This window comes from Triticum urartu, chromosome 7, assembly GCF_003073215.2.
Source record: "Triticum urartu cultivar G1812 chromosome 7, Tu2.1, whole genome shotgun sequence".
NCBI lineage: Eukaryota > Viridiplantae > Streptophyta > Magnoliopsida > Poales > Poaceae > Triticum > Triticum urartu.
In genome coordinates, this window is record NC_053028.1 from 658047044 (window position 1) to 658070033 (window position 22990).

The 22990-nt window shown below is 47.1% G+C and overlaps 4 protein-coding genes across 5 annotated transcripts; 3 read left to right on the forward strand and 1 right to left on the reverse strand.

Annotated features, from left to right (window-relative positions):
• Positions 1–268: 268 nt before the first annotated feature.
• LOC125525317 (berberine bridge enzyme-like Cyn d 4) lies at positions 269–1837 on the forward strand. Its single transcript, XM_048690316.1, has one exon. The coding sequence runs from the start codon at positions 269–271 to the stop codon at positions 1835–1837; it is 1569 nt and encodes a 522-aa protein (XP_048546273.1).
• Positions 1838–3490: 1653 nt separating this feature from the next.
• On the forward strand, positions 3491–4566 carry LOC125521714. Its single transcript, XM_048686777.1, has one exon. It carries the CDS (start codon positions 3636–3638, stop codon positions 4392–4394), a length of 759 nt encoding a protein of 252 aa, XP_048542734.1. The 5' UTR covers positions 3491–3635; the 3' UTR covers positions 4395–4566.
• A 7976-nt stretch (positions 4567–12542) lies between these two features.
• On the forward strand, positions 12543–16109 carry LOC125524266 (G-type lectin S-receptor-like serine/threonine-protein kinase B120). 2 transcript variants are annotated; one of them, XM_048689345.1, is made up of 8 exons: positions 13073–13213; positions 13329–13998; positions 14351–14449; positions 14529–14710; positions 14813–15023; positions 15127–15364; positions 15472–15622; positions 15712–16109. In XM_048689345.1, exons 2-8 carry the CDS (start codon positions 13368–13370, stop codon positions 16012–16014), a joined length of 1815 nt encoding a protein of 604 aa, XP_048545302.1. In that variant the 5' UTR covers positions 13073–13213; positions 13329–13367; the 3' UTR covers positions 16015–16109. The 2 variants fall into 2 exon arrangements, with proteins under 2 accessions (XP_048545301.1, XP_048545302.1); XM_048689344.1 differs by having other exon boundaries at positions 12543–13998.
• Positions 16110–20405: 4296 nt separating this feature from the next.
• Positions 20406–22747, reverse strand: LOC125519320 (actin-related protein 2/3 complex subunit 3-like). The gene is made up of 5 exons (XM_048684165.1): positions 22692–22747; positions 22536–22600; positions 21364–21477; positions 21004–21273; positions 20406–20729 (listed from the first exon to the last, which is right to left on the reverse strand). Exons 1-5 carry the CDS (start codon positions 22745–22747, stop codon positions 20587–20589), a joined length of 648 nt encoding a protein of 215 aa, XP_048540122.1. The 3' UTR covers positions 20406–20586.
• Between the last annotated feature and the right edge of the window lie 243 nt (positions 22748–22990).

Consider the following 22990-nt stretch of genomic DNA (forward strand, 5'->3'; position numbering starts at 1 on the left):
TTCAACGCCCCCGCATTAAACGCTGCTGCAGTTTCGCGCGCAAAGGAAGGGCACTGCTGCAATCCCGTCGGTTGTGTGCTTGAACCAAACGCGCGGCGGTGCTCGATTTCGCGAGGCGCGATCGCCACATGGCGCACGGGCCTGGTGGAACGGAGACCTTTGACTCAGCTAAACACTCCAATTTTAGGTTAGCTTGCTGAGCTCGCCAATGGATCCGCGCTGCCTATATAAGTCCACTGCCAATACATTCCAAGCTCGATCAGCTACAATGGCGAACTCGAGGGCCTTTGCTCTGGTGCCCCTCCTCATCTGCGTCTTGTCCTGCCACGCCGCCGTATCCTACGCGGCGGCGCCGGTGCCGGCCAAGGAGGACTTCTTCGGATGCCTGGTGAAGGCGATACCGGCCCGCCTCCTCTACGCCAAGAGCTCGCCTGACTTCCCCACCGTCCTGGCGCAGACCATCAGGAACTCCCGGTGGTCGTCGCCGCAAAACGTGAAGCCGCTCTACATCATCACCCCCACCAACGCCTCCCACATCCAGTCTGCGGTGGTGTGCGGCCGCCGGCACGCCGTTCGCCTCCGCGTGCGGAGCGGCGGCCACGACTACGAGGGCCTGTCGTATCGGTCCGAGCGCCCTGAGGCGTTCGCCGTCGTCGACCTCAACAAGATGCGGGCCGTGCTGGTCGACGCCAAGGCTCGCACGGCGTGGGTGGACTCCGGTGCGCAGCTCGGCGAGCTCTACTACGGCATCGCCAAGAACAGCCCCGTGCTCGCGTTCCCGGCCGGCGTTTGCCCCACCATTGGTGTAGGAGGCAACTTCGCCGGCGGCGGCTTCGGCATGCTGCTGCGCAAGTACGGCATCGCCGCCGAGAACGTCATCGACGTGAAGGTGGTCGACGCCAACGGCACACTGCTGGACAAGAGCTCCATGAGCGCGGACCACTTCTGGGCCGTCAGGGGCGGCGGCGGCGAGAGCTTCGGCATCGTGGTGTCGTGGCAGGTGAATCTCCTCCCGGTGCCTCCCACCGTGACCGTGTTCCAGATCCCCAAGACGGTGAGAGAAGGCGCCGTAGAGCTCATCAACAAGTGGCAGCTGGTCGCGCCGGCCCTCCCCGACGACCTCATGATCCGCATCATCGCTTTCGGCGACACCGCCAAGTTCGAGGGCATGTACCTGGGCACCTGCAAAACCCTGACGCCGCTGATGAGCAGCAAATTCCCCGAGCTCGGCATGAACGCCTCGCACTGCAACGAGATGCCCTGGATCAAGTCCGTCCCCTTCATCCACCTCGGCAAGCAGGCCACCCTCTTCGACCTCCTCAACCGCAACAACACCTTCAGGCCCTTCGCCGAGTACAAGTCCGACTACGTCTACCAGCCCGTCCCCAAGACCGTGTGGGCGCAGATCTTCGTCTGGCTCGTAAAACCCGGTGCGGGGATCATGGTCATGGACCCCTACGGCGCCGCCATCAGCGCCACCCCCGAGGCGGCCACGCCGTTCCCGCACCGCAAGGGCGTCCTCTTTAACATCCAGTACGTCAACTACTGGTTCGACGAGGCAGGCGGCGCCGCGCCGCTGCAGTGGAGCAAGGACATGTACAGGTTCATGGAGCCGTACGTGAGCAAGAACCCCAGGCAGGCCTACGCCAACTACAGGGACCTCGACCTCGGCAGGAACGAGGTGGTGAACGACGTCTCCACCTACGCCAGCGGCAAGGTGTGGGGCGAGAAGTACTTCAAGGGCAACTTCCAAAGGCTCGCCATCACCAAGGCCAAGGTGGATCCTCAGGACTACTTCAGGAACGAGCAGAGCATCCCGCCGCTGCTGGCCAAGTAGTAATGATCGATCGAGGCTGGCTCTTGCGTGGAGATTAATTTGTAGTGCCTTTCAAATGCCCAACTAGCTAGCTAGTAGAATAAGGATCGTTCGCGCATATGATAATTCTTGGTTGGAAGAGTTGCATGCCTACCCTTAGGTGTTGGTTCTATCTAATGGCCAAAATTAGCAAAGAACACAGGTGGAACACAGTGGTTGCACTGCTCAAGCTCCGTTTTTCTTGCTCTGTGTTTATTCCGACTACACAAGAAACGGGGTCAAGGCCCCTAACACCGATAAACAATGAGCGATCCATCAAGCTCGTGCCATCCCACGAGCAGATCAATAGGGCCCGAGACTCTCGCCCCAGATTGTTGATCCGTCGCGCTAAACTCGCTAACTTACTAACGAAACTGATGAAAAAGGGAGCACCTATGGCTCAGGTGCCCGAAAATAAATTTCCGTTTTAGTCAATTTTCTCCAGATGAACTGTTGGATGTGAATCCAACAAATAACATAGAAGCTACTTGTCCTGTCCTGAGTTGACTGAAAATTTATGCTATTTCAGTCATTTGCAATAGACGAAATATTGACCATGTAACAAAAAATGATGAATTTTTTGATTATGTATATAAACATGTTAATCAAGCATTTTAAAAAATATTTAATAATTATTTGAAAAATGGTGATCAACCATTTGAAATATGTTAAATGCATATGGAAAAAATGTTGACCATGTATTTAAACACGTTAATCAAGCATTTGAAAAAAATGTTGAATAAGTATTTGAAAAAGGGTGATCAACCATTTGAAATATGTTAAATGTGTATAGAAAAACTGTTGACCATGCATTGTTTAATTATGATATTTTCATCATGTATATAAAAATGTTAATCAAGCATTTGAACAAAATATTGAACAGTTATTAGTAAAATGTTGATCAAACATTTGGAAAAATGTTAAATGTGTATAGGAAAAAGTTAACCATGTCTTAAAAAGTTTTAATATGGCATTTAGAAAAATATTGATCAAGCATGTAAGAAAGTACATCCGGTCGCGCCACTGACCGATACATGATCGCGTTGGATGGGTGCCGCGACCCGAACGCATGCGGTAGGTTTATAGGTCGGCCTCGGAGATGCCCTCTAAGATCCCGAGAGCGAGAGAGTTTTTTTTTAATCTTTTTGTGAAAGGAGAGCGAGGGGAGAGTTTGGCTAAGGGATGCAAACTCCATCTACTCTGATGACGCACCGGACTCATCATGTCCCAACAACAAACTTGGCAGTGTTAAAAAAATAAAATAAAAAATTGTCCAGCTGCGAAGCAAAGCAAAGCTCCCTCGTTGTCGCGACTCTAGTCCAGTCCACCGATAGTGTTAAAAATTGGCAGTGTTATGGCGGTTTCCGGCGCAGGTAGCACGCATGCCGCCATTGCCGACCCAAGCCCAAACCGTGTGCTCCCACCAGGTAGAGTGAGGGAGCAAGAGGACAAAGCAAGAAAAAATATGTATCAGGCGGACGGACAGGGACGGGGACGTGAGTCCCGGTCGCCCACAGCTCGCTCGGCAGTCGGCACCAACCAAACCAGACCATGTCAAACCGTGTGCTCTGCTGTTTCCATTGACGGACGCCACGCCGAAAACCGGGAGCTCCCGCGCCCACCGATACACCCGCTCGGTCTCCTTCTCCCCCGCGCTTTTATCTACCAGGCTAGACCAGAGATGATCATCCTACTCGCATACAACACCACCACAAGGAAGGTCGAAGTGAAAACCTAGCAAGGGAACCACATCCTACCTACGTGCTTGTGCTCGCCGGCAATGTGCAGAGGGACGGTGGACGACCTCCGCCCGCTCGGGCCCCGGCGGCTCGACGTGCGCGCCTTCTACCTCCGCCTCTCCTCCTCCTCCTCCCACGCATCCACGTCGCCGCTGCCCGCGGAGCTCACGCTCGTCTACCTCCCGGCCATCGGCGGCGCCGCGCTGGAGCTGGCCGGCCGCGTGCTCCCGCCGGCGTGCCCCGCCGAGGCCAACCTCCTGCGCGTCCGCGGCGTGGCCGACGACGCGCCGGCGTACGCGAGCGCCGACCGCGTCTCGGCCCCCGAGGGCGCGCGCTTCGAGGTGTACGCCGGGAAGGAGCTCGCGGCGGAGGGCGCCTTCTTCGCGCGGCGCCGGCTCGACGGAGGAGGGTGGCGCGTCGAGTGCCGCCGGCCGGCCGGGTCGCGCTCGCACACGCGGGTGGCGGAGGTGCTGGTCCTCGCGGAGGGCGGCGTGCTCATAAGGGCCAGGGCTAGGGCGGCGAGGCGGGCCGGGTGCGCGACGCCGCTCGAGGGGATACCGGAGGAGGATGATGCGTCCTCGTGGGGGTCGTGCGAGTGCGGTGGGGCTTGCGGGGACGAGTGGCAGATGGTCGGAGACAGCAGCAGCGATGATGACGACGGCGACGAGTCGAAGGAGGAGGAGGTGGAGGCCGAGACGATGCGGTGGGCGCTGGAGATGGGCGCCTGGGCGGTGTGCGTCGGGGTCGGCCTGCTCGCCACCGCCCGCCGGTTCAGCCGGAGGAGGGCCGCGCTCCGGTGATCCCTGCCTGTCAAAATAAGAGAAATTTGTTTTTGTTTTCTTCAGTTTCACTTCCCGGTCAAAGTGTATTCACCAGGATAGTATTTTGCAGTAGCTTCTTCTTCTTCTTCGGTCTAGTGATTTTGTTTCGTGGGAGTTGTCAATCAAAGCCTCTAGTGTATATGTACATACATACACTCGGAATCAACAATCACAACATGCTACTGTACATCAAAAACTGATGATAAAACCGACGAAGACGAGCGTGCAGGCCTTCCCTGCAAGAGTCCCGAGCTGCACCTGCACGGTCTCCATCCTCAGCGCGGCGGCTATGGCGAAGGTGAGGGCCGGGACGATGTTGCCGATGGCGCAGGCCGGTGGACTGGAACCCAAGAAGAGCACCCAGCAACGCAAGTCACCCGCCCATCTATCTAACGGCCAGTAAAGCAGCACGGTAGAGATCATAACAGACCCACCCAACGGCCGAAGTCACCCGCATCGGACGAAATGGACGTGGCTATCTTGTTATTGGGCTAGCCCAGCGTGCTCACCAGGCCGACCCACCCAACACGACTACGTCTAGCGGTGCCTCTGAAATTTTTGTCCCTGGTCTGATAGGTTTAGTCCCATACGGCTTATGCAAACTTCATCACATATGTTTATAATGTTGATTCTTATTGCAGTTGACACCAGCGATCAGCTTGGTAAGCTACCTACAAAATTTTGCAATCAACTGATAAATGAAATGATGCCTAGGTTGTGACTACATTTGCACATTACAAATGTGCCACAACCTCTCCTTAGCACACCGACATGGTGTGTTCGCCTTTTTATTTTATAGCCCTTTTTTATTATATTGTCTTTTTTTCAATATCTTTTTTAGACCGTTAGCCTAGCGGGTGTACCGCGCATAGATGAATCTTGTCTGAAGTCTTGGCTCATAGTTTATTGTGGTCACAAAATTTCTACATTTAGTTTTTAATTTCACAAATGTGGCTATTTGATAAATCTGCAACAGAATAAGCTTGACCCCTCCCACGTAGAACGATTTTTTGGGTCCATTTTGGGTAGTTCGAGTTTTGGTCTTCTCATCCGCCGCTTGAGTCCTTGTTAATATTTTAAAGCGAGACAGAAAAGCATTTTGTTTTATACAAGATAACATTGACAACCGAACGAAGAAAAACCAACGAGGAACAATTTGTTGGGTGTCCCAAAGAACTCGCCAAGATTACATTGTGTAGTTTACCATGCTACAACAATAGATGAAGTATTATCTTGGTATTTTTTTAATGTCATCTAGTTTATACTATGGCCTCTTTTGGTTCATAGGATAGGATTATCATAGGAATAGGAATCGTGTAAGAAACGAGATGACATGTATCTCAAATCCTATGAGTAGGAATAGAAAATAAGATGTCATTTGATTGACATCAAAGGAATTTTTTCATTGAGTCTAGGCTCTTTTCTATTTTCCTATAAAATGTGGAGGATAGGAACCAATCCTATGTAAGAATAGGAATCCATTCCTATGAACCAAAGGGCTCTAAAGGAAAAAATCCTATAAGAATCCTGTCCTCTAGAATTCCTATGAAATTCCTCTAAACCAAAGGAGGCCTAAACAAATAGATATTCCTAACATGAGTCTTAGCCGTTAGTTTCAGAAGAAATATTCTTTTATTCATGTTAGTGGCATTAACAAAAAATGGCCCGCAAAAGGGTAAAATAATGCATACCTCCTCTAGTTGCCGTTGAGGTGACGTGTGTGCATGGTCATGTCATCATCAACGTCTTGTCTTGTCTTTGCCCTTGGATAATTGTTGTAATCAAGGTGGGGGAGGTTAGCTTGAGAGCCATCAAGGTAGAGCCCGAGGATGCCTATGTCAACAAAGCCGCCAGGATCCGAGCAGGCCCACACGCTAGAACAATCAGCAAGAGCTCAAGCATGCAAGACTATGGCCCTAGGGACACTAAGGACGAGCTGATGTGAACTCGAAGCATGCCAACCAAACTCGACGTGCCTGAGGTCGATCCGCGAGCTTGATGTTAGGGCCGCCATCATCTCCTATTATTATTGCCACGCGGCCAGCTAGGCATCTTGTGAGCCAGCCGGGGAAGAACGGAATAGTCATGAGGTCCGGGAAGGATAGTTTGGAATAAGAGTGAGGATGGAAGGGGGGGGGGGGGGGGGGGGGGGGGGGGGGGGGGGGGGGGGGGGCGAGGGGATGAACGACTGAGTGTTGTTAGCCTGAAGGGATAAGTTTTGAATTGCTAGTGGGGATGGTTGAGTGGGCTATGCCTTTTATTGTAGAGATTTTAGATGTGCTTATTCAGTACACCTTAGGGCCAAAAATCACTTGTGATAGCATGCCTATTCCCAATCTATACTATACAGTGTATGAATTTTACCTTTTATGAAAATACAGTGTATCAATTTTGAATTGGACCTATATATGTATCATTCTTAACCACCACTGGTCTCCTAACTCTAACGCCTGGGAACAGTGGGAACGTGGGATTCATGGTGAACAGTAAACCATGGTTGTTTCCATCCTATGCTAGAACCATCCCATTGCATCCTTGCTGCAAAATATTAGCCCATAACAAATGCCTCTCGGGACATGTTGCAGTCTCAGCAAATGACATGTCCACCCAAGTGAGATGGTCTAGAAGGACATCTACAATAGGAGGAATAGAAAGTAAAGTACTTTTCTTCATACAATTTTTTGCTTTTGTAATACTTATTATTATCTGCATTTGTACAAATATTTAGAACATCTCTAGCCGGTCTTCTAAAATTTAGGCCCTCATATGACTCCTCGAACTTTAACGCCTTATATTTTCGGGAGTTAAAAGAGTGTGGTACCTAGCCGATCTCTTAAATTTAAGTCTCCAACTTTTTTTTCACACAATTTCATTCAAACAAAAACTGAAATTAGTCCACTCGATTCAAACTACATTGCACAACACGAAATTAAACTACATTGCATAAACTATTTGATCCGATGGAAATAAAAACTAAAAAAATATAACCATCCTGGTTCATGAGCTCGTCCAAATTCACGTCGTGGTCGGAGCCATTAAAGTAGCCGTCGTTGCTGGACCCGGAGTCAAGGTCGTTGGAGCAAAGTTCAATGATTGCCGCAATGGAAGGCCCGGCCTCGTCAGTAGCCCCCTTCTTGTGCAGCTCGAGACGTTGGCGCTCCTCAGTGACGACCTCTAAATGATTCCGACAGAGCTCGGCCGTGTACTCCTTATCGACGCACACCTCCTCGAGCTGCCCGAAGGCCACCTAACTCTCCTACACCTCGTAGCGGAGACCACTTGGGGGTCGATGGCAATGAACTCTGGCACCTTGTGGCTACTGAGGGGGAAGTTGATCTTCGCCCAGTTGTTGTAGAGGCTCACTATCTTCAAGTCATAGGCCCTCGCCGCTAGCTCCGCTGACTAGAAGGAGCTAATCTAGTACCGACGACTAGTGTCTCAGTCCTTTTTTCAGGAACCAACACCCCAAGTGCCACTACCGCACATGCCGGGGTACTTCCTCTTGGGCGGCGGCGACAGCAGGTCAATGCGGGAGGGTGGCACACCGCCTCGTGTTCGGGTAGGCTGTGTGCCACGGCGCGGATCCGCGCCTTAAATCGGTTGCAACGACCTCTGACGGCTAGATCCTGCCATTTCAGGGTAGTGTGGGCCGACTCTGGTTGAATATATGTGCCAATGGGTGAGGGAGGGGGTCGACGTAGGGGGGGGGGGCACACCCAAGTTTTTGGGATTTTTTTGTCGTGTAGTAGTAATTAGCAAATTTTCATGTCTCCTTTCAAGCCAATGAGATAGGCCTCAATTTTTTGAAAATGTGCCCACCCTTCATTTTTATTTCTGGGTCTGCCACTGGCATTGGCGGAGGCTGTACGACAACAGTCTCGGTGAAGACCATGGATTCGGTTGCCTCGCGCGTCAAATATAATATTTCACATAATATCTAAGATGTGAGCACTTTCAATATATATACACTCTAAATGGATTAAAGACTTTTACTTTGTCTTGTACTCCCTCTATTCTATAATGTAGTGCATATAGATTTTTTGAAAAGCCAAACATTACAAACTTTGACCAAAGTTGTACGAGATAGTATGAGATGTATTTGCATGCTCCCTGTGCACCTCTCCACCGCCACACCACATTTCCCTTCCTTGGGTAGTTTGTAATTTCCTCTCTGCTTTCGATATGCAGTCTGTTGGCAAGGGACATGTATTCAGATAGTGTAATATGTAATTTGACTAATTTCTCTATGTTTAATTTAATATGGGTTAGATAAGACAACATGTACTACACCTTATGTATATCTGATTTTCTTGTGGCATAACAAACATTTTTTTACTCTTTCTCCACGTGACAATTCTCAAGGACGTTGTTTCGTAAAATTACAACTACGTACATGATAGTAGAATCTAGATAACCAGTTTGTTTCAGTATACTAAATGTGCTAATCTTAAAGGTAAAACCAATCATGCTTAACTTTTTAAAAGAGTTCAAATGTGCTAAAATAGACAAAATGCGTGAAGGTTTTCAAAGGCAGAAGTAATGTTTATATCATTTGTTCATTCATGTCCTTAATATTCTACGTATTTTTAAAATTATTCAAAGAATTATATGACTGAGCCACCCAATAATGTAACTTTATGGTAACCCAACTTCTAAAGCAACTTCAAATCACATGATCAACTGATAATATTTGTGCCATACAAGCAATAAACTCTGAAGGTATGGCCATGCAAAGCATTGAGTGGCAACAACAAGGAAAAGGTGAGCAGCAAGGAACCTTTCTGATAATGAAGAAACTATTAATTGTAACCTTTATTTATTTATTTTTTAAGAAAACTTTCAATCTATCCATCTTCGATCATGGCAGTACAACGAACACCATAAATAATAAAAATTACATCCAGATTCGTAGACCACCTAGCGACGACTATAAGCACTGAAGCGAGTCAAAGACGCGCCGCCGTCATCACCCCTCCATCGCCGGAGTCGGGCACAACTTGTTGTGATAGACAGACAGGAAGTCATCGTGCTAAGGCACCAAAGGACCAACACATCAGAACAACAACCGCCGCCGATGAAGAATAACATTGTAACCTTTATTTTGTTCATTACTTGTTGACTTGTGCTTTAAGGCTCTTATATTAGTGTTTGGGCTGGTAATGGGCTAATGGCAGTGCATCTGTGCTATTAGTTTGACTGGTTGATGATTTCTTTTTCACGTTGATTTCAATGTTGGATCTATTTTCTGGGATGAAGCATCTTGATGTGTCTTGTTTTATAAACGGAGGAAATAGATTTGCCTCGTTCATTAATTAAGCAGAAGACAGTTGCCCGGTTAATTGATGGAAAACCGGGTGAAAACCATCACAAACTGTTAAGCAGCACTCGCACAATACCCCCCCCCCCCCCCCCCCCCCCCCCACACACACACACACATGGAGGGCCTCGCCAAGATTGTTCACCGGCGTCATCATCATCGCTTCTCCCGACAAGCGTCATCGCCCTCCCTAATCTCTTGCAGGGGCTGTGCGGAATCACAAGAAGACATGTGCCAAACTCATTCACCCGCATCGAGGGCATTACAAACCTGGTTCTGAAGGATAGTTTCAAAGGAGAACTATGCAAGGCGGGCGCCATGAAAGACCACCAAACAGACCATATCTGCTGATGTCATCATCGCAACAGGGGGCCCGCCGCAGCTCCGACTTCACTGCAACGAAACGACCCAAAGTAATCCGACAAACATGTTCGGACTACCACAACCATTGTCGCGTCTCCGACACCATACAGTCCCATCATCGTTACCACAGAAGCCCCCACGCCAACACCGCCATGTTCCATCGGTCCTGCTTGCCAATGATTAGGTCCAAAATACGAAGCCCTTGAGAGGGGATACGATGCCAAAGCACCGTCAACGTCCGATCACACGAACCTAGAGTTTCCTCTGAAGCTACACAGATTGGGGTTGCGAGCACCTCAGCGATGCCCCACAAGAAGGAAACGGCGATCGAAAGCGTCGCCGTCGCCAGCTCCAGACATGTTCATGAGAAGATTTCGCCCTGCAGCCTCTGAGGCTTGTGAGGCAGGTAAAAAAATAACGTATCTTCATCTATACCCTCCTTCCTAAAATAAAATATCACATCTATTGTGATGATATACTCCCCTTCCTAATATAAAATATCACATCTATTGTGATGAATAGACTGTGAATTGATAATTCTGTTGCAGTGACTATTGTTTGCCTTCACAACATATGAAGCATCATATACTTCAGCAGGCTAAACAATCCCGGGAGAACCAGACGTCAACCAGACAGCCATTCGCATGTCATGGTGACCTATTTGAGCTAGATGATGAGCAACAATATCACTTGCATGGTGGACTGTGGTGATGGAGTGCAATCTCTCTAAAGAATGGAGATTTTTGATCCTGCTAACAGTGGAGTCCATGAGGGATCGATCAACCTCCCGTAATTTGATCATATTGACTGCCACCTCGGAATTGGTTCCAAGGATAAAAAGTTTTGTGCTCCACTCATCGCTCAAGGCGATGCCCTCCATACACGCAGCTAGCTCAGTCTCTAGCGGACTTGCAATACGCAAATGGGGGCAAGACTCTTAGAACGTCACAACCTCACAAAGTCTTTTGAAGCCCATGTCATAGCTGACTTTTAATTTACAACCTGCTTTCTTTGTCTCTCATCTTCTCACTCCTCCAACTGAGTGAGAATATAAAATTTTAACTCTTAAGACCTGCCTATGTCACTGTCACCTTATTGCAGTTGCTCTGATCAACATTTTTTTTAGCTAAACTTGCTCTGATCAACCGTTCATTCCGAGTCGGACGTAGCGTTGGTTCAGGTTTTCATAGTGCTGTGTGGGTCTTCAGTCTTGACTTCTGTGCGGTTTTTTTTAGCAAACTGTGGGCTATATTTCAGCTTTTCGTGTGTTGCTTATCCTGTCTATTGGGCCTGGGATGGATTTCCAACCATGGGCTTGAACTTTTTCTGAAGCAAAAATACAGTGGTTTTTTCATGTTTTGGGTGTTGGGTTTTTGACTTTTGGTTTTTATTTTTCTTAATGTTGGTCTTGCAGGCATATTCTTCCCGGTCATTTCCAAGGTAGCGACCCTGTTATACACAGCCTCGAACAATGTAGTGTTTTTTACCATATGTTTTGTTGTTTGCTGTTCTTTTCTAGAACTAGTCTTGTTTAGTTGTTTGTGTTTTGACCCATTTGTGTTCTTTAGCACGTCAGAGACGCAGCCGAGCAAGTAATGGAAAAAGAATGCCATAATGGTTAGAGCATGCCAAAAACGCAGCTGAGCAAACAGCCAAAATAATGCCTTAATTTCTTGTCATCATGCATCCTTTTTTCCTTTTGGACCAATGTCTTTACTTTGAGATTTCTTTCATTGACTGTTTACGAACTTGCTGCTTTCATCATTCACGCATGTGTTCACTTTATTTTTTTTAAGGAAATGTGTTGAATTTGGTGGTTTAGTTGCCTATGTGTGGTTGACATTGAAAGCTGCAGCCCAAAGGCCGAAGCAGAAACTCTAGTCAATTAATTAAGGAGGCCATAATTCTCAAAAAAAAACAGGGCATCGCCTGAAACAGCAACGTAAAAATAGCTAAAACAAGGCAAATTCCCGAAAAAATGCTAAAATAAGCCACAAATATGGATCGACTGAGAAAGAAGTAAGTTCTCAAGAAGCAGGATCAACATTAATAAAAAAACTAACGGCTGATTGAAATGGGTGACAGAGAAAACGTTGTTTCTCAGGCACCTGAGCAGTAGGTAGTCCCAAAGTATAAGCGGCAGTTCGCAAAGTGGTCAGACCATCCATGCATTGTACTTCCTCCGTTCCAAAATCAGTGTATTTAATACAAAGTTAGTATGCTAAATCAGCGACGCTTATTTTAGGACGGAGAGTACAAAATATTGCTTAGTTCTTCAATAATGTACAACTGTCACCTCCAAGAAACAATGGTCGAAATATAGTCTGGATTGGATTGGTACCTTGACTGAGACTGATGGATGAAGACAGCGAGGACTTGAAGCATAGCATGGACCAGAGACTCCAAGTCATGACCAAGTTTCTGCCGCTTGTTGAAACTTGGAAATCATGTCATAATTTCGTTGATAATTCAAGCACGTCGACTTCACAGCGACTGACAGAGGGTGCCCCAACCACACATTCATTCACCCCCTGCAGTCCAACTGTTGCCAAAAACCGTGCCTAGTCAGTCTTATTGATTATCTGTACTCTACTATTTCGTCGACTTCACACACAAGCAGACCAAGAAGAAACTATCCTTGTTGCAAATCCGATATGGCCTGCATCCCCATTTTGATTCTACTATCCTTGAGTTCATTCTGCAAATCCGATGACCAGCTCACATATGCAAAGCCACTCACCTCAGGCAACACTCTCGTCTCCAAGGGAGGGGACTTTGCGCTTGGCTTCTTCTCCCCAACCAGCTCCAACCGTACCCTCTACCTTGGCATATGGTACCACAACATCCCCAAACACACAGTTGTTTGGGTTGCAAACCGCAACAAACCAATCACCTCCTCTGTTTCTGCAGAGCTTGCCATCAGCAACACTTCTGGGCTGATCTTGTCCGACTCCCAAGGCCAAACTGTTTGGGCAACCAACAACAAAATCACCGCTGGAGATACCGGAGTTACTGCAGTGATCCTCGACACAGGCAACTTGGTCCTCCGGTCATCGAACGGCACAGACATATGGCAAAGCTTTGATCACCCGACGGACACCGTCCTTCCTGGCATGAGGTTCGTGCTAAGTTATAAAGACCGTGTGGTTGGGCGTCTTGTTGCTTGGAAGGGCCCTGACGACCCTTCCGATGGAGATTTTTCTTTTGGCCTTGACCCCAGTTCAAAACTTCAGGTAGTAATTTGGCATGGAACTAGGTTGTACTGCCGCACCATGGTTCGGAACAGTATAACTGTAAGTGGAGGACCATATCGGAGCAACACCAGCTCCATCTTTTACCAAACAGCCACTGACATAGGAGACGAGTACTACGCTGTGTATACAGTCTCCGATGGCTCACCATATGCGCGTGCGATGCTTGACTACACTGGAAAAATGAAGACATTGAGTTGGAGCAACTCCTCGTCTTCATGGACAGTCATCGGCGAGGTCCCCACTGCCTGCGAGTTCTACGCCTCGTGTGGCTCATTCGGCTATTGTGATTTCAGTGGAACTGTCCAAAAATGCCAGTGCCTTGATGGGTACGAGCTTGATGATCTTGACTTCTCCAGAGGATGTCGGAGAATGGAACCTCTGAAATGTGGAAAGCCAAATCATTTTGTGGCTTTGCCTGTGATGAAGGTCCCTGCCAACTTCTTGCACATCAAGAACAGAAGTTTCGACCAATGCGCGGCTGAGTGCAGCAGCAATTGCTCATGTACAGCATATGCATATGCCAACTTGAGCAGTGATGGCACTTATGAAGACCCGTCAAGGTGCTTAGTCTGGACAGGGGAGCTTGTTGACACATGGAAGTTCAGCAACAATGGCGAGAATCTGTACCTCCGGCTTGCTGACTCTCCAGGTATGCATCGTCGAGCCCTAGCATTATTTTCTTCGTGTCCTTAAGGTGTTGTGTAACTGCACTTGACAGGTTTTATGTCAATCAAGTAGCCTTCACATCATTTGACACCAACTCTTTGGCAGGGAGTGCTAAATGTAAAATTCTTGTGAATTTAACAGCATAACAGTAACCTTGAGGTGTTTGTAAAATGAGTAAATTTGCAAGTATTCAGTATGAGAGGAAGACGATATTTAAAAATCTCATACATGTTTTTGTGTTCACTCGGTTAGTAGAGATCAGTTATGGTACTATGTAGTGTCGCAAGTAATGCTTGATGCCTATCCCTGAAAAAGTAATGCCATAATTTTTGCAGATCAAAAGAACAACAATTTGGTAAAGGTTGTAACCCCGACTATTGGAAGCCTGGTGATACTGTCATGCATAGCCTTTGTAACGGTATGCATATACAGAGGTAGAACAAACATGAGTCCCTGATTACAGAATACAACTTTGTTGTCTAACTGTTGACAAAAAAACATGATGTTTATTAGGCAAGTGGCGAAACAAGGAAATCGAACAAAGACAGATGTTAAGATATGCCAGCTCTTCAAATGAAATTGGAGGCGAATATGTGGAGTTTCCCTTTGTTAGCTTCGAAGACATTGCTACAGCAACGGATAATTTCTCTGACTCCAACCAAATTGGAAGGGGAGGTTTCGGCAAAGTTTACAAGGTAACATAAAGTTTTACTAGTGTGCTCATTTTAAGGATAATTGTCCCAGTGAAAAACGCTCACTTTCAGCATCTTACATTTTATAATGATGCAAACATGTAGGGACTGCTGGAAGGTGGCAAGGAAGTTGCTGTCAAAAGGCTTAGTGAGGGTTCTAGGCAAGGTATTGCGGAGTTTAAGAATGAAATAGTTCTATTTGCTAAATTGCAGCATAAGAACTTAGTCAGACTTCTTGGCTGCTCCATTCACGGAGATGAGAGGTTACTGATCTATGAATACTTACCCAACAAAAGTTTGGATGCTTTCCTTTTTGGTATGTCCTTATTCGATTACACATCACTAAAAGTTCTTACAACGTAAAAAGGTATTTTCCAGATGACTAATGGTATACTTCATTTGATATTTATTATTGAAAGGTGCTGCAAGACAATCTGTGCTTGATTGGCCCACACGGTTTAAGATAATTAAAGGTGTAGCAAGAGGGCTTCTTTATCTCCACCAAGATTCACAATTAACTATCATTCATAGAGATCTCAAAGCAAGTAACATTTTGTTGGATACAAAAATGAATCCCAAAATATCAGATTTCGGTATGGCAAGGATCTTTGGTGAAAACCAGCAGCATGCAAAGACTACGCGAGTTGTTGGTACATAGTAAGTAACTAAATGTCCTAGCCAACCCTTATCTTACTCTTTTTTCCCTTTCTGTGTACTATTTTGCTCACACTGTGCACTTATTTGTGTTGAATTTATATAAACAGTGGTTACATGTCACCAGAATATGTGATGGGAGGTGCCTTTTCTGTAAAATCAGACATTTATAGCTTTGGTGTACTTCTCTTGGAGATTGTAAGTGGTTTCAAGATCAGCTCATCAGAACTCACGACCAACTTCTCCAACCTTATAGCTTATGTAAGTATATATATTTGAAGCGCAAAATTTCATTGGTCCAAGCAATATAATGATACCTTGATCATAACTTAAGTCGGTTGCTGGTTCAGGCATGGAGGCTATGGGAAGACGGAAACGCCGCGGAATTGGTGGAATCATCTGTCTTAGAGAGGTGTCCTCTAGAAGAAGCTGTACGGTGCATTCATGTAGGACTCTTGTGTGTTCAAAACCATCCTGATGATCGCCCCCTAATGTCATCTGTTATATTCATGTTGGAGAACGGAAGTGCGCTGGTTCCAGCACCAAAGAAACCCGCGTATTATGCTCTAGGTAATTGTGAAGTCGGACAAGCAACAGAACAGATGGAAAAATCTATGAATGGGATAAGCATCACAACTCTAGATGGCCGTTAGATGTTTGCCAGCTTTTAGTAGAGCTAGTTGTGTACTGTGATCTATTCTGTGTGGACCTTAATGTGTCGGTTTGGACATCAGTATTATTTTCCTTATGTGCCGGTTGCTCTTATCTTTGATGTGCAAATATGCCTGCAAGAAGCTACAGCGAGCAGCATCCTAACTCCCAAGTCCTAAATCCAATGTTGCTGGAGTTTGTCGTTAGATCCGTTTAGAAGCAAATCAAACAATTCGGGTCGCTTCAGTAGGCGGCATGGGTGACAGGAGGAGGCCGTCATGGCCAGCTTGACAGCCGCCCAACGACTAGCGGAAGTGCAGCTTGCCATGAGGTTTCCCTGTCGCCCTGTTAAGTCTTACACCAAGCTCCAATCTGAATATGTAGTAACGTTTCCTTTATGCGAGCAGCATGCTTGGAGAGTCATGAGGTACACATTGTATAGCATAGGATTAAGAAAAAGTATAAGCTTCAGTTCAAGAAGTTTAAGAAATTTGTGCTTCATACTTGAAATAATGTACTTCCGGGCATATATTGTCTGTTTTACTACTGATTGAGTACTACTGATGTCTGTTTTACCTGGAAGACATATATTGTCTGGAATCTGGATTGAGACTCATTGAGATTGGTGACAATTGTCATTAGTTTTGTTAATAGGCAGGAGGTTTCTGTCACCCCCCGCGCCGCCTCCTCTGAGGCGACTCGGGGGCAAACCCTAATCGCCCCGACCCGCTCCTCCCTGTGCGTCCCCCCTCTCCGCCGCCGCCCGAGGTACTCACCGGCGCCGCCGCGTGGTACTGGTGAAGGTGGCGGCGAGGATCCAGGCGTCTCCTCCTCGGGCGGGGAGCCTCGGATCCATGGCGGCGGCCCTGGCTGGTGGCACGCGGCGCAACCTGGCCGCGCCGGCTTGGACAGGTGGGCCACTTCCCTGTCCATGTGGATGGCGGGAGGTGGTGGGCTTCGGCTGCGGCGGTGGTTCCTCGCTGGATGTTGGTGGCCATGGTGATGTTCGTCCTCGACCCCGATCTACTCCGATCTGCAGCGGATCCGGCCCTTGGTGGCTTCGGTCACCGTTCTTGGGTGCTGGCCTTGCAGATCCGGTGGTTGGAAGGGTTCCGGGGGAATCTCTTGGCCGGCGTGGAGGCCACTCCGATGGCAGTGCCTTTGGGTGTTGCTTCCCTTGTTGGAGGCTTCGGAGAGGACCTCCTTCCTTCCACCCCTCCCAGGAGCTCAGGTGAAAACCTCAAACCCCCCTGTTCCAAGCGACGACGACACCACGGTGGCGTGCTCCTTCCTGAAGGCGTTGCTCGGGGGCTGCTCAAGCGGCGGTGGAAGTGGTGGCGGTTCGGTGTCGACACATGCATTCTGGTCAGTTTCATCTTGGAGGCTGCGGCGACGTAGGCGACACTCGTCTGGTGGAGCTACTGCCGATGGTCGAGGCATCGCCGACAGTCTGCGCCATCAGGCTCGGGGTGCTCAGGGGAAACCCCAGATCTGGGTCTTCCGAATCGGATGATGATGGCGTTCTATCGCTTTCCCTTCTGGGGGCATCGTTTTGGAGCAAGTGCTGGCTGGAGGGATGGTGGAGCGGTACTTCATCTCACACATTGATGGCGGCGGAGATCGATGGCATGGCGCTGTGGAGACTTGGTGTTCGATGCGCGGAGATGGGCTCGCGCAGGAGGAGGTTGTTGTCTGGCGTCATGGTGACGTCGATGGCAAAGTGGCCAGACAAGGTAGAAGCCTCAATATGATCTGAAGACCTGTGGAAGATGGCGGCGATGACACACGAGTGCGTCTGACCGGATTGTGCCCCAGACCCGGTATGTGGCTCGGTTGGGGCTTCCGAATGAGTTTCGGCTTCCGGCTTTTGATGTTAGGCTTAGGTGAGTGGTTTGGGTAGTGGCCCAGCTAGCACCCCTTCATCATATTGGATAGGAGTAGCGGCATATGTTGCCAAGATGGCAGATTCAGGCACATTGTTGTAATATTTTGTACGGTCCTCGAGAATAATCAATAAAGTGACCGTATGCATCTCCCAGATGCAGAAGCCGGGGGTCATCCTCTTTTTCTAAAAAAAATCTGGATTGAGACTCATGGACGAAGACAGCAACAACTTGGACCGTAGCACTGACCGGGCACTCCAAGTTGGCACCAGAAACTTCCTAATGAGATATCCATGGTTCAGTATATACGGTTAATGAATAGTATAAGCATCAGCTCAAGAATTGGTCATGCCACCTACTGTAAAAAAATGTTTTTCATTCTCGAAATAATGTAGTACTCTACTGTTTTAGCTCCATGAAATATACAAGTCTGGAGTCTGGACTGAGACTCGTGGATGAAGACAGCAAGGACTTTCAGCGTAGCACTAACCCTGCTGCACCCTCAAAGGAAAATTACTACAGATTCAGATTGGAGAGGGCGACAGGGGAAACCTCACGGTAAGAGGCTGCCTTGTTAGTGGAGTCTCGGACGCCGTCGCACTGACGCCAATGGCCTCTTCTAGGCGCCACCGCCTGAAGGTGCCCTCTTAGGCCTTGTACAATGGGAGGTGTTTAGAGAGATGCTTAGAAAAATAAACCGGGTTTTTCTGAAGCATCGATGCCTATTTCTACAGAAGAGACGCTTAGTTAAGCGTCTATTCTGTACAAATAAGCACCGGTGCTTAAGAAAAGTCTGGTTTATTTCTCTAAGCACCTTCGCTAATTAAGCACCTCCCATTGTACAAGGCCTTATCTCTCCGCATGCTTCTCCATGGCTTTTGCAATGGTGAGAAAAAGACTTGTGTGCATCTGAAATTTGCGGTGAAAATACTTCTCTGGATAGATTTGATTAGGGTCGAAATAATCTCTCATAATCTTGGCATAGCCCTCCGCTCTATTATGGTTTGAGTTGCATGCGGCCGAACTGCGATCCTCTCCTCGGTCGCCAAATATCATCATTGAAGATCATCCCAACGACCATTTTGAAGTCAACGTCATCTTCTTCCTCCTCCGGTGACGAAGAGTCCTAGAAGATCATCTCTCTCAGCCTCTTCATCTTCAAACTAAATGACTAGTTGAATTCAACTAAAAAAAGAAAAAACGAGACAAACAAGCTAAAAAAGACTCACCTAGGAAAACTGTCGAAATACTTGCAAGGCGGCGGAAGTGTAACAGCCGGCCGATGATGTTGAGCCAATACTAGCGGTCGGCAAGGCATGGAGATGACCGGCAAAGCACGACAAGGTGCCGGTGCGGCTACAAGGAAGAAGATCCAAGGCGCTTTCCAGCGACGGGGTCGATGCGGCGGCAATAGTGTTTTAGCTCGACTCCGGCAACGGCGACCGGCTCGGGCTCAAGCAAAAGGGCGGCGAGGGTGAAGAGAAGCGGTGAAGGTGGTGGGTAGTCGCCGGCAGTGGGGGTGGAGGCGTAGAAAAGAGGCTGCAACTTTTACTCGGCCGGGTGGAAGCCGGGTATATTTAGGAGCCGCGGTGCCAAGGAGTAAAAAATTTACTCACCTAACGGTTTCAAGAGTTCGCCTACGTGCCGGTTAGAGGAGAAAACCAGGACTTTACTCTAACCGGTTATAGGCGATCGGCTAGAATTGCTCTAAGACCCCTACGCAGTTGTTATCAACCTCTAGTCAGTGTAGCAAGTTCCAATGATGAGCCACCACACATGGCCCGTCATCAGATCTATTCACCAGTTAACCGTTAACAGCATATCTGGTGATTGGTGAAAGAATCAGGCACATATGGCATTCTACAGAGAACATTCAGGACAACATCTGCTCCATAACACAGGTTTAATAACATCAACAAGATCCATTGTTTTATGAGAATGCCTCGTCCCGAGCTTTATTGAATATCAGAGAGAGATATCGGTCAACACTGAAAGCAAAATAAATCTAGGAGGGTCACCATCGCAATTAAAACTAGACTTATAATCAAAAGCATATTTATTAAGTGTGCTTCAAACGATTTGCATCCCTGGGCCAGTGTTTAAAGGAGATAGCACCTATCAAATTAGCACGCTGGAAACAGCCGACCAAGATCGCCGCGTAGGGCTCTCCAGGAGTTTGAGACCTCTCTGGAGTGCAATGACTTCTACATCGCTGCATGGAAAAGAAGGTAAACCTGAACAAGGTCCAAATGCGCCTGTCAGGCCATTCAAAAGATTTAAGCAATCGTTTCTCCTGCTAACAGTAACATAGAGTAATACCAGTTTTTCACTTAAATATACAATTGTTAACCTAGCCCCAAAGAAGTACTTGTTAACTAGCCAGTACTTCGTATCTAAATTATAGCGTCAATATCCTGAGAACTATAATCAGGATAAATTATTCACTCTGCATAACACTGCATCAATGGCAAAATCGGTCCGATTTCGAGCCAGACCCACAGGAAGAGAAGGAAGAATTAATTCAGCGAATGCCACGATAACAGCAGTACATTGCAAGAAACTGTTTTTGGCATTTTATACTTGAATACTTCAGAAGAAAGATTATTTACATCATCATATAAATAAATGTCCGAGTGAAATAAGGATATACAAAAACACATCTAACCTGTAGCTGAAATGCTTAATTACACTCTAAAGGATGACAAGGTTCATGAACTTCCTCTTTGCAAAAGCCAACCACCATTTGTTTGGAGTGCCATTAGCTCTGTATGCACAGTTGAGCAGCCTCCCGCTTGTTTCCTCCCTTATCTGCTTCAGATAGTTCCTCAACAATTCTGCATTAGAGCGGAGAAATGCTTAATTGAGGATCACAATCCATGGGAGTAAGACTATTCTTCGGTTAGATTTGGTGTATACCACTTTATAGCTGAACTATCCTACGGCTTTATTAAAATACTACTGCTTGTTTCTCTCAAGAAGTAAATCACGTGAAATACCAAGCAAATAACTTATTACTTCTACAGAAAAGAGTTAGCTTAGTTGCTAACTTGCTATCAATAAAGCACATGCACGTGCAAATATGCATTGAATTTGATGAGAGCTATATACCTGCTTCTTCCTGGGATTCGGGAAGAGTGAAAAGTCCAGGGAAAGGAAACCCCGGTTCCCCGGGCACAGGAACAGTTTCCAACCCCAGGTTAATGATTGCCTTAGTTCCAACAGCCAGTGTCCGGCAGCTTTCTAGTCTTTTCAAGGCAATATTGATGTAAGATGTCAGATAGATAAGCAACTTGTCTGCTGGGCTTTTGACATGGAAGTTTTTGAAGAAAACATTTGCTCGGAAGAAAGTTATCGCTTCATCGACTATATCCGCTTTATCTGTAATAGCATCAACATTAGTTAGCAGTTTGGCATGGTCATGCAGCAATGGAAGTACACCATTAAGTGTGTCTGATGTTGTACCGGTACCTGAATCTGAGGCTGGGGCTGGGCCCTTGATATGAGTTTTCAGTGGAAGCAAAGGACACCCACAGGCTTTTGTGATCCCATCATCATCAGTGAAACTAGAGTGATAAACTTGTCCTCAAGGCAGAAACATATATGGTGCTCACATATCGCTAGTTAACGTCAACCATGATCAAACTAGAACTAACAAAACTAGTATGTGAAACTAAAGCAAGCGATGGGCACATTTGATAGTTGTTTGCTACCATTCATATTACCTTCATCAAACCCCTAAACCCATGAAAGGTATTCCTAAAGGTGTAACTTTGACCCCACAAAATTTATGTCACCGTACTACCTTTTGTCCTGTTTGGAATACCTTGTTGACTTTTATAAGCAGAAGGCACCATACAACTATATGGCTTGTATGTTTGACGTGCAAATGGAAGTGTCATATAGCTTCGTCATTTGATTTGGAAATAAATCAAGTGCTATAGTTGTACTTCAATACTGAGAAAGGGTTTCCATTTGTATGACAATCAAGACTGGAGTTCTATATTTTTAGGCTTAACGTTTTGCTTCATTTCAGAAAAGTATTGTCATCTCAAGTACTGATGGCGTCAAACTAGAATTTTCTAGCTGTTGGGCTCTACTTCAACATAAGCTTCCAGGACCTTCCCAAACTTGCTCTGGTAAGTAACCACAAAATATGAACAGGGATTTTGTGATGGCTGATGAGGCATTGAGGTGCACCACATTGGTTAGTGATAGTATCGCCTTCAGTAATGAAAAACAGAGCATTCAAAATGGCACCAATCTTTATGCGCCAACTTCTCCAACATTAAACATTCAAAATGGAACCTAATCAGACTCAGTGTCTGCCCAAATTCGGCAACAATGACGTCCAGTGAATGACAAGGTCTGGACGAAGGAGAGGGCAAGTAACATACCATGGCTATGGAGGACCGCCAGGTACAGTGCACCGCACACAAACAGGGATCTCCACCTGTGTAGATCTGCTGTATCTGGTAGCGAGGGGCTGGAATGGAGGCCGGTCGCCGGAGAAGGAGGTTCACCCTAGCCTAGTACAACCGTGGAATCTAAAACAAATAATAAGGGGACTGAATACTGGACTAGTTTTTCAGCAGACTGCATACAGAAGCAGGAGTTGTAACAAAGCCCTTACAGAAGCAGACTGGCTCTGAATAGTTTCCTCAGAAGCTGGTTAATGGCCACGGCCGGCAGCAAGCTATTCAGGACTCTGCATCAAGATAGAAGCTACGTATGTTATAGGAAAACAAGTTGGAGTTGTGTGATGATAAGAAGAAAAGCAGCAGATAACAAAGGCAAACTTGCCGGTGATAAACTGAATAACTGCAATTGCATTCACATCATCCAAGACAATCATACTGGAGGGGATTGAAATGAAATCAAGCTACAAGCCCAATATTCACCAGGATTTGTTGTGAAATGTTTTTTCCTCACGACGTCAAGCCCAAACCTCAAAGCAAAATTCGGAGCAGTTACATCATCAGATTAAAAACTAACGGATTCCCTAAAGGGCTCATTTGGCTGCAGGGGCAACGCATAGGAAGCGGTCGTCTTATGGACTCCCGGATCCACCAGCGGCAACCAAATCGAATCCCAGAGA

Bases quoted from the DNA above. Each gene is read 5' to 3' on its own strand.
- LOC125524266 (XM_048689344.1), top strand. From the start codon at position 12,750: ATGGCCTGCATCCCCATTTTGATTCTACTATCCTTGAGTTCATTCTGC. The intron at 14,711-14,812 runs GTAACATAAAGT...GCAAACATGTAG, and splicing joins GTTTCGGCAAAGTTTACAAG to GGACTGCTGGAAGGTGGCAA. The intron at 15,365-15,471 runs GTAAGTAACTAA...TTATATAAACAG, and splicing joins ACGCGAGTTGTTGGTACATA to TGGTTACATGTCACCAGAAT.
- LOC125525317 (XM_048690316.1), top strand. From the start codon at position 269: ATGGCGAACTCGAGGGCCTTTGCTCTGGTGCCCCTCCTCATCTGCGTC.
- LOC125521714 (XM_048686777.1), top strand. From the start codon at position 3,636: ATGTGCAGAGGGACGGTGGACGACCTCCGCCCGCTCGGGCCCCGGCGG.
- LOC125519320 (XM_048684165.1), bottom strand. From the start codon at position 22,747: ATGATTGTCTTGGATGATGTGAATGCAATTGCAGTTATTCAGTTTATC. The intron at 22,601-22,691 runs GTTTGCCTTTGT...ATCTTGATGCAG, and splicing joins ATTCAGTTTATCACCGGCAA to AGTCCTGAATAGCTTGCTGC. The intron at 21,478-22,535 runs GTCTGCTTCTGT...TTCTGCCTTGAG, and splicing joins GAGGAAACTATTCAGAGCCA to GACAAGTTTATCACTCTAGT.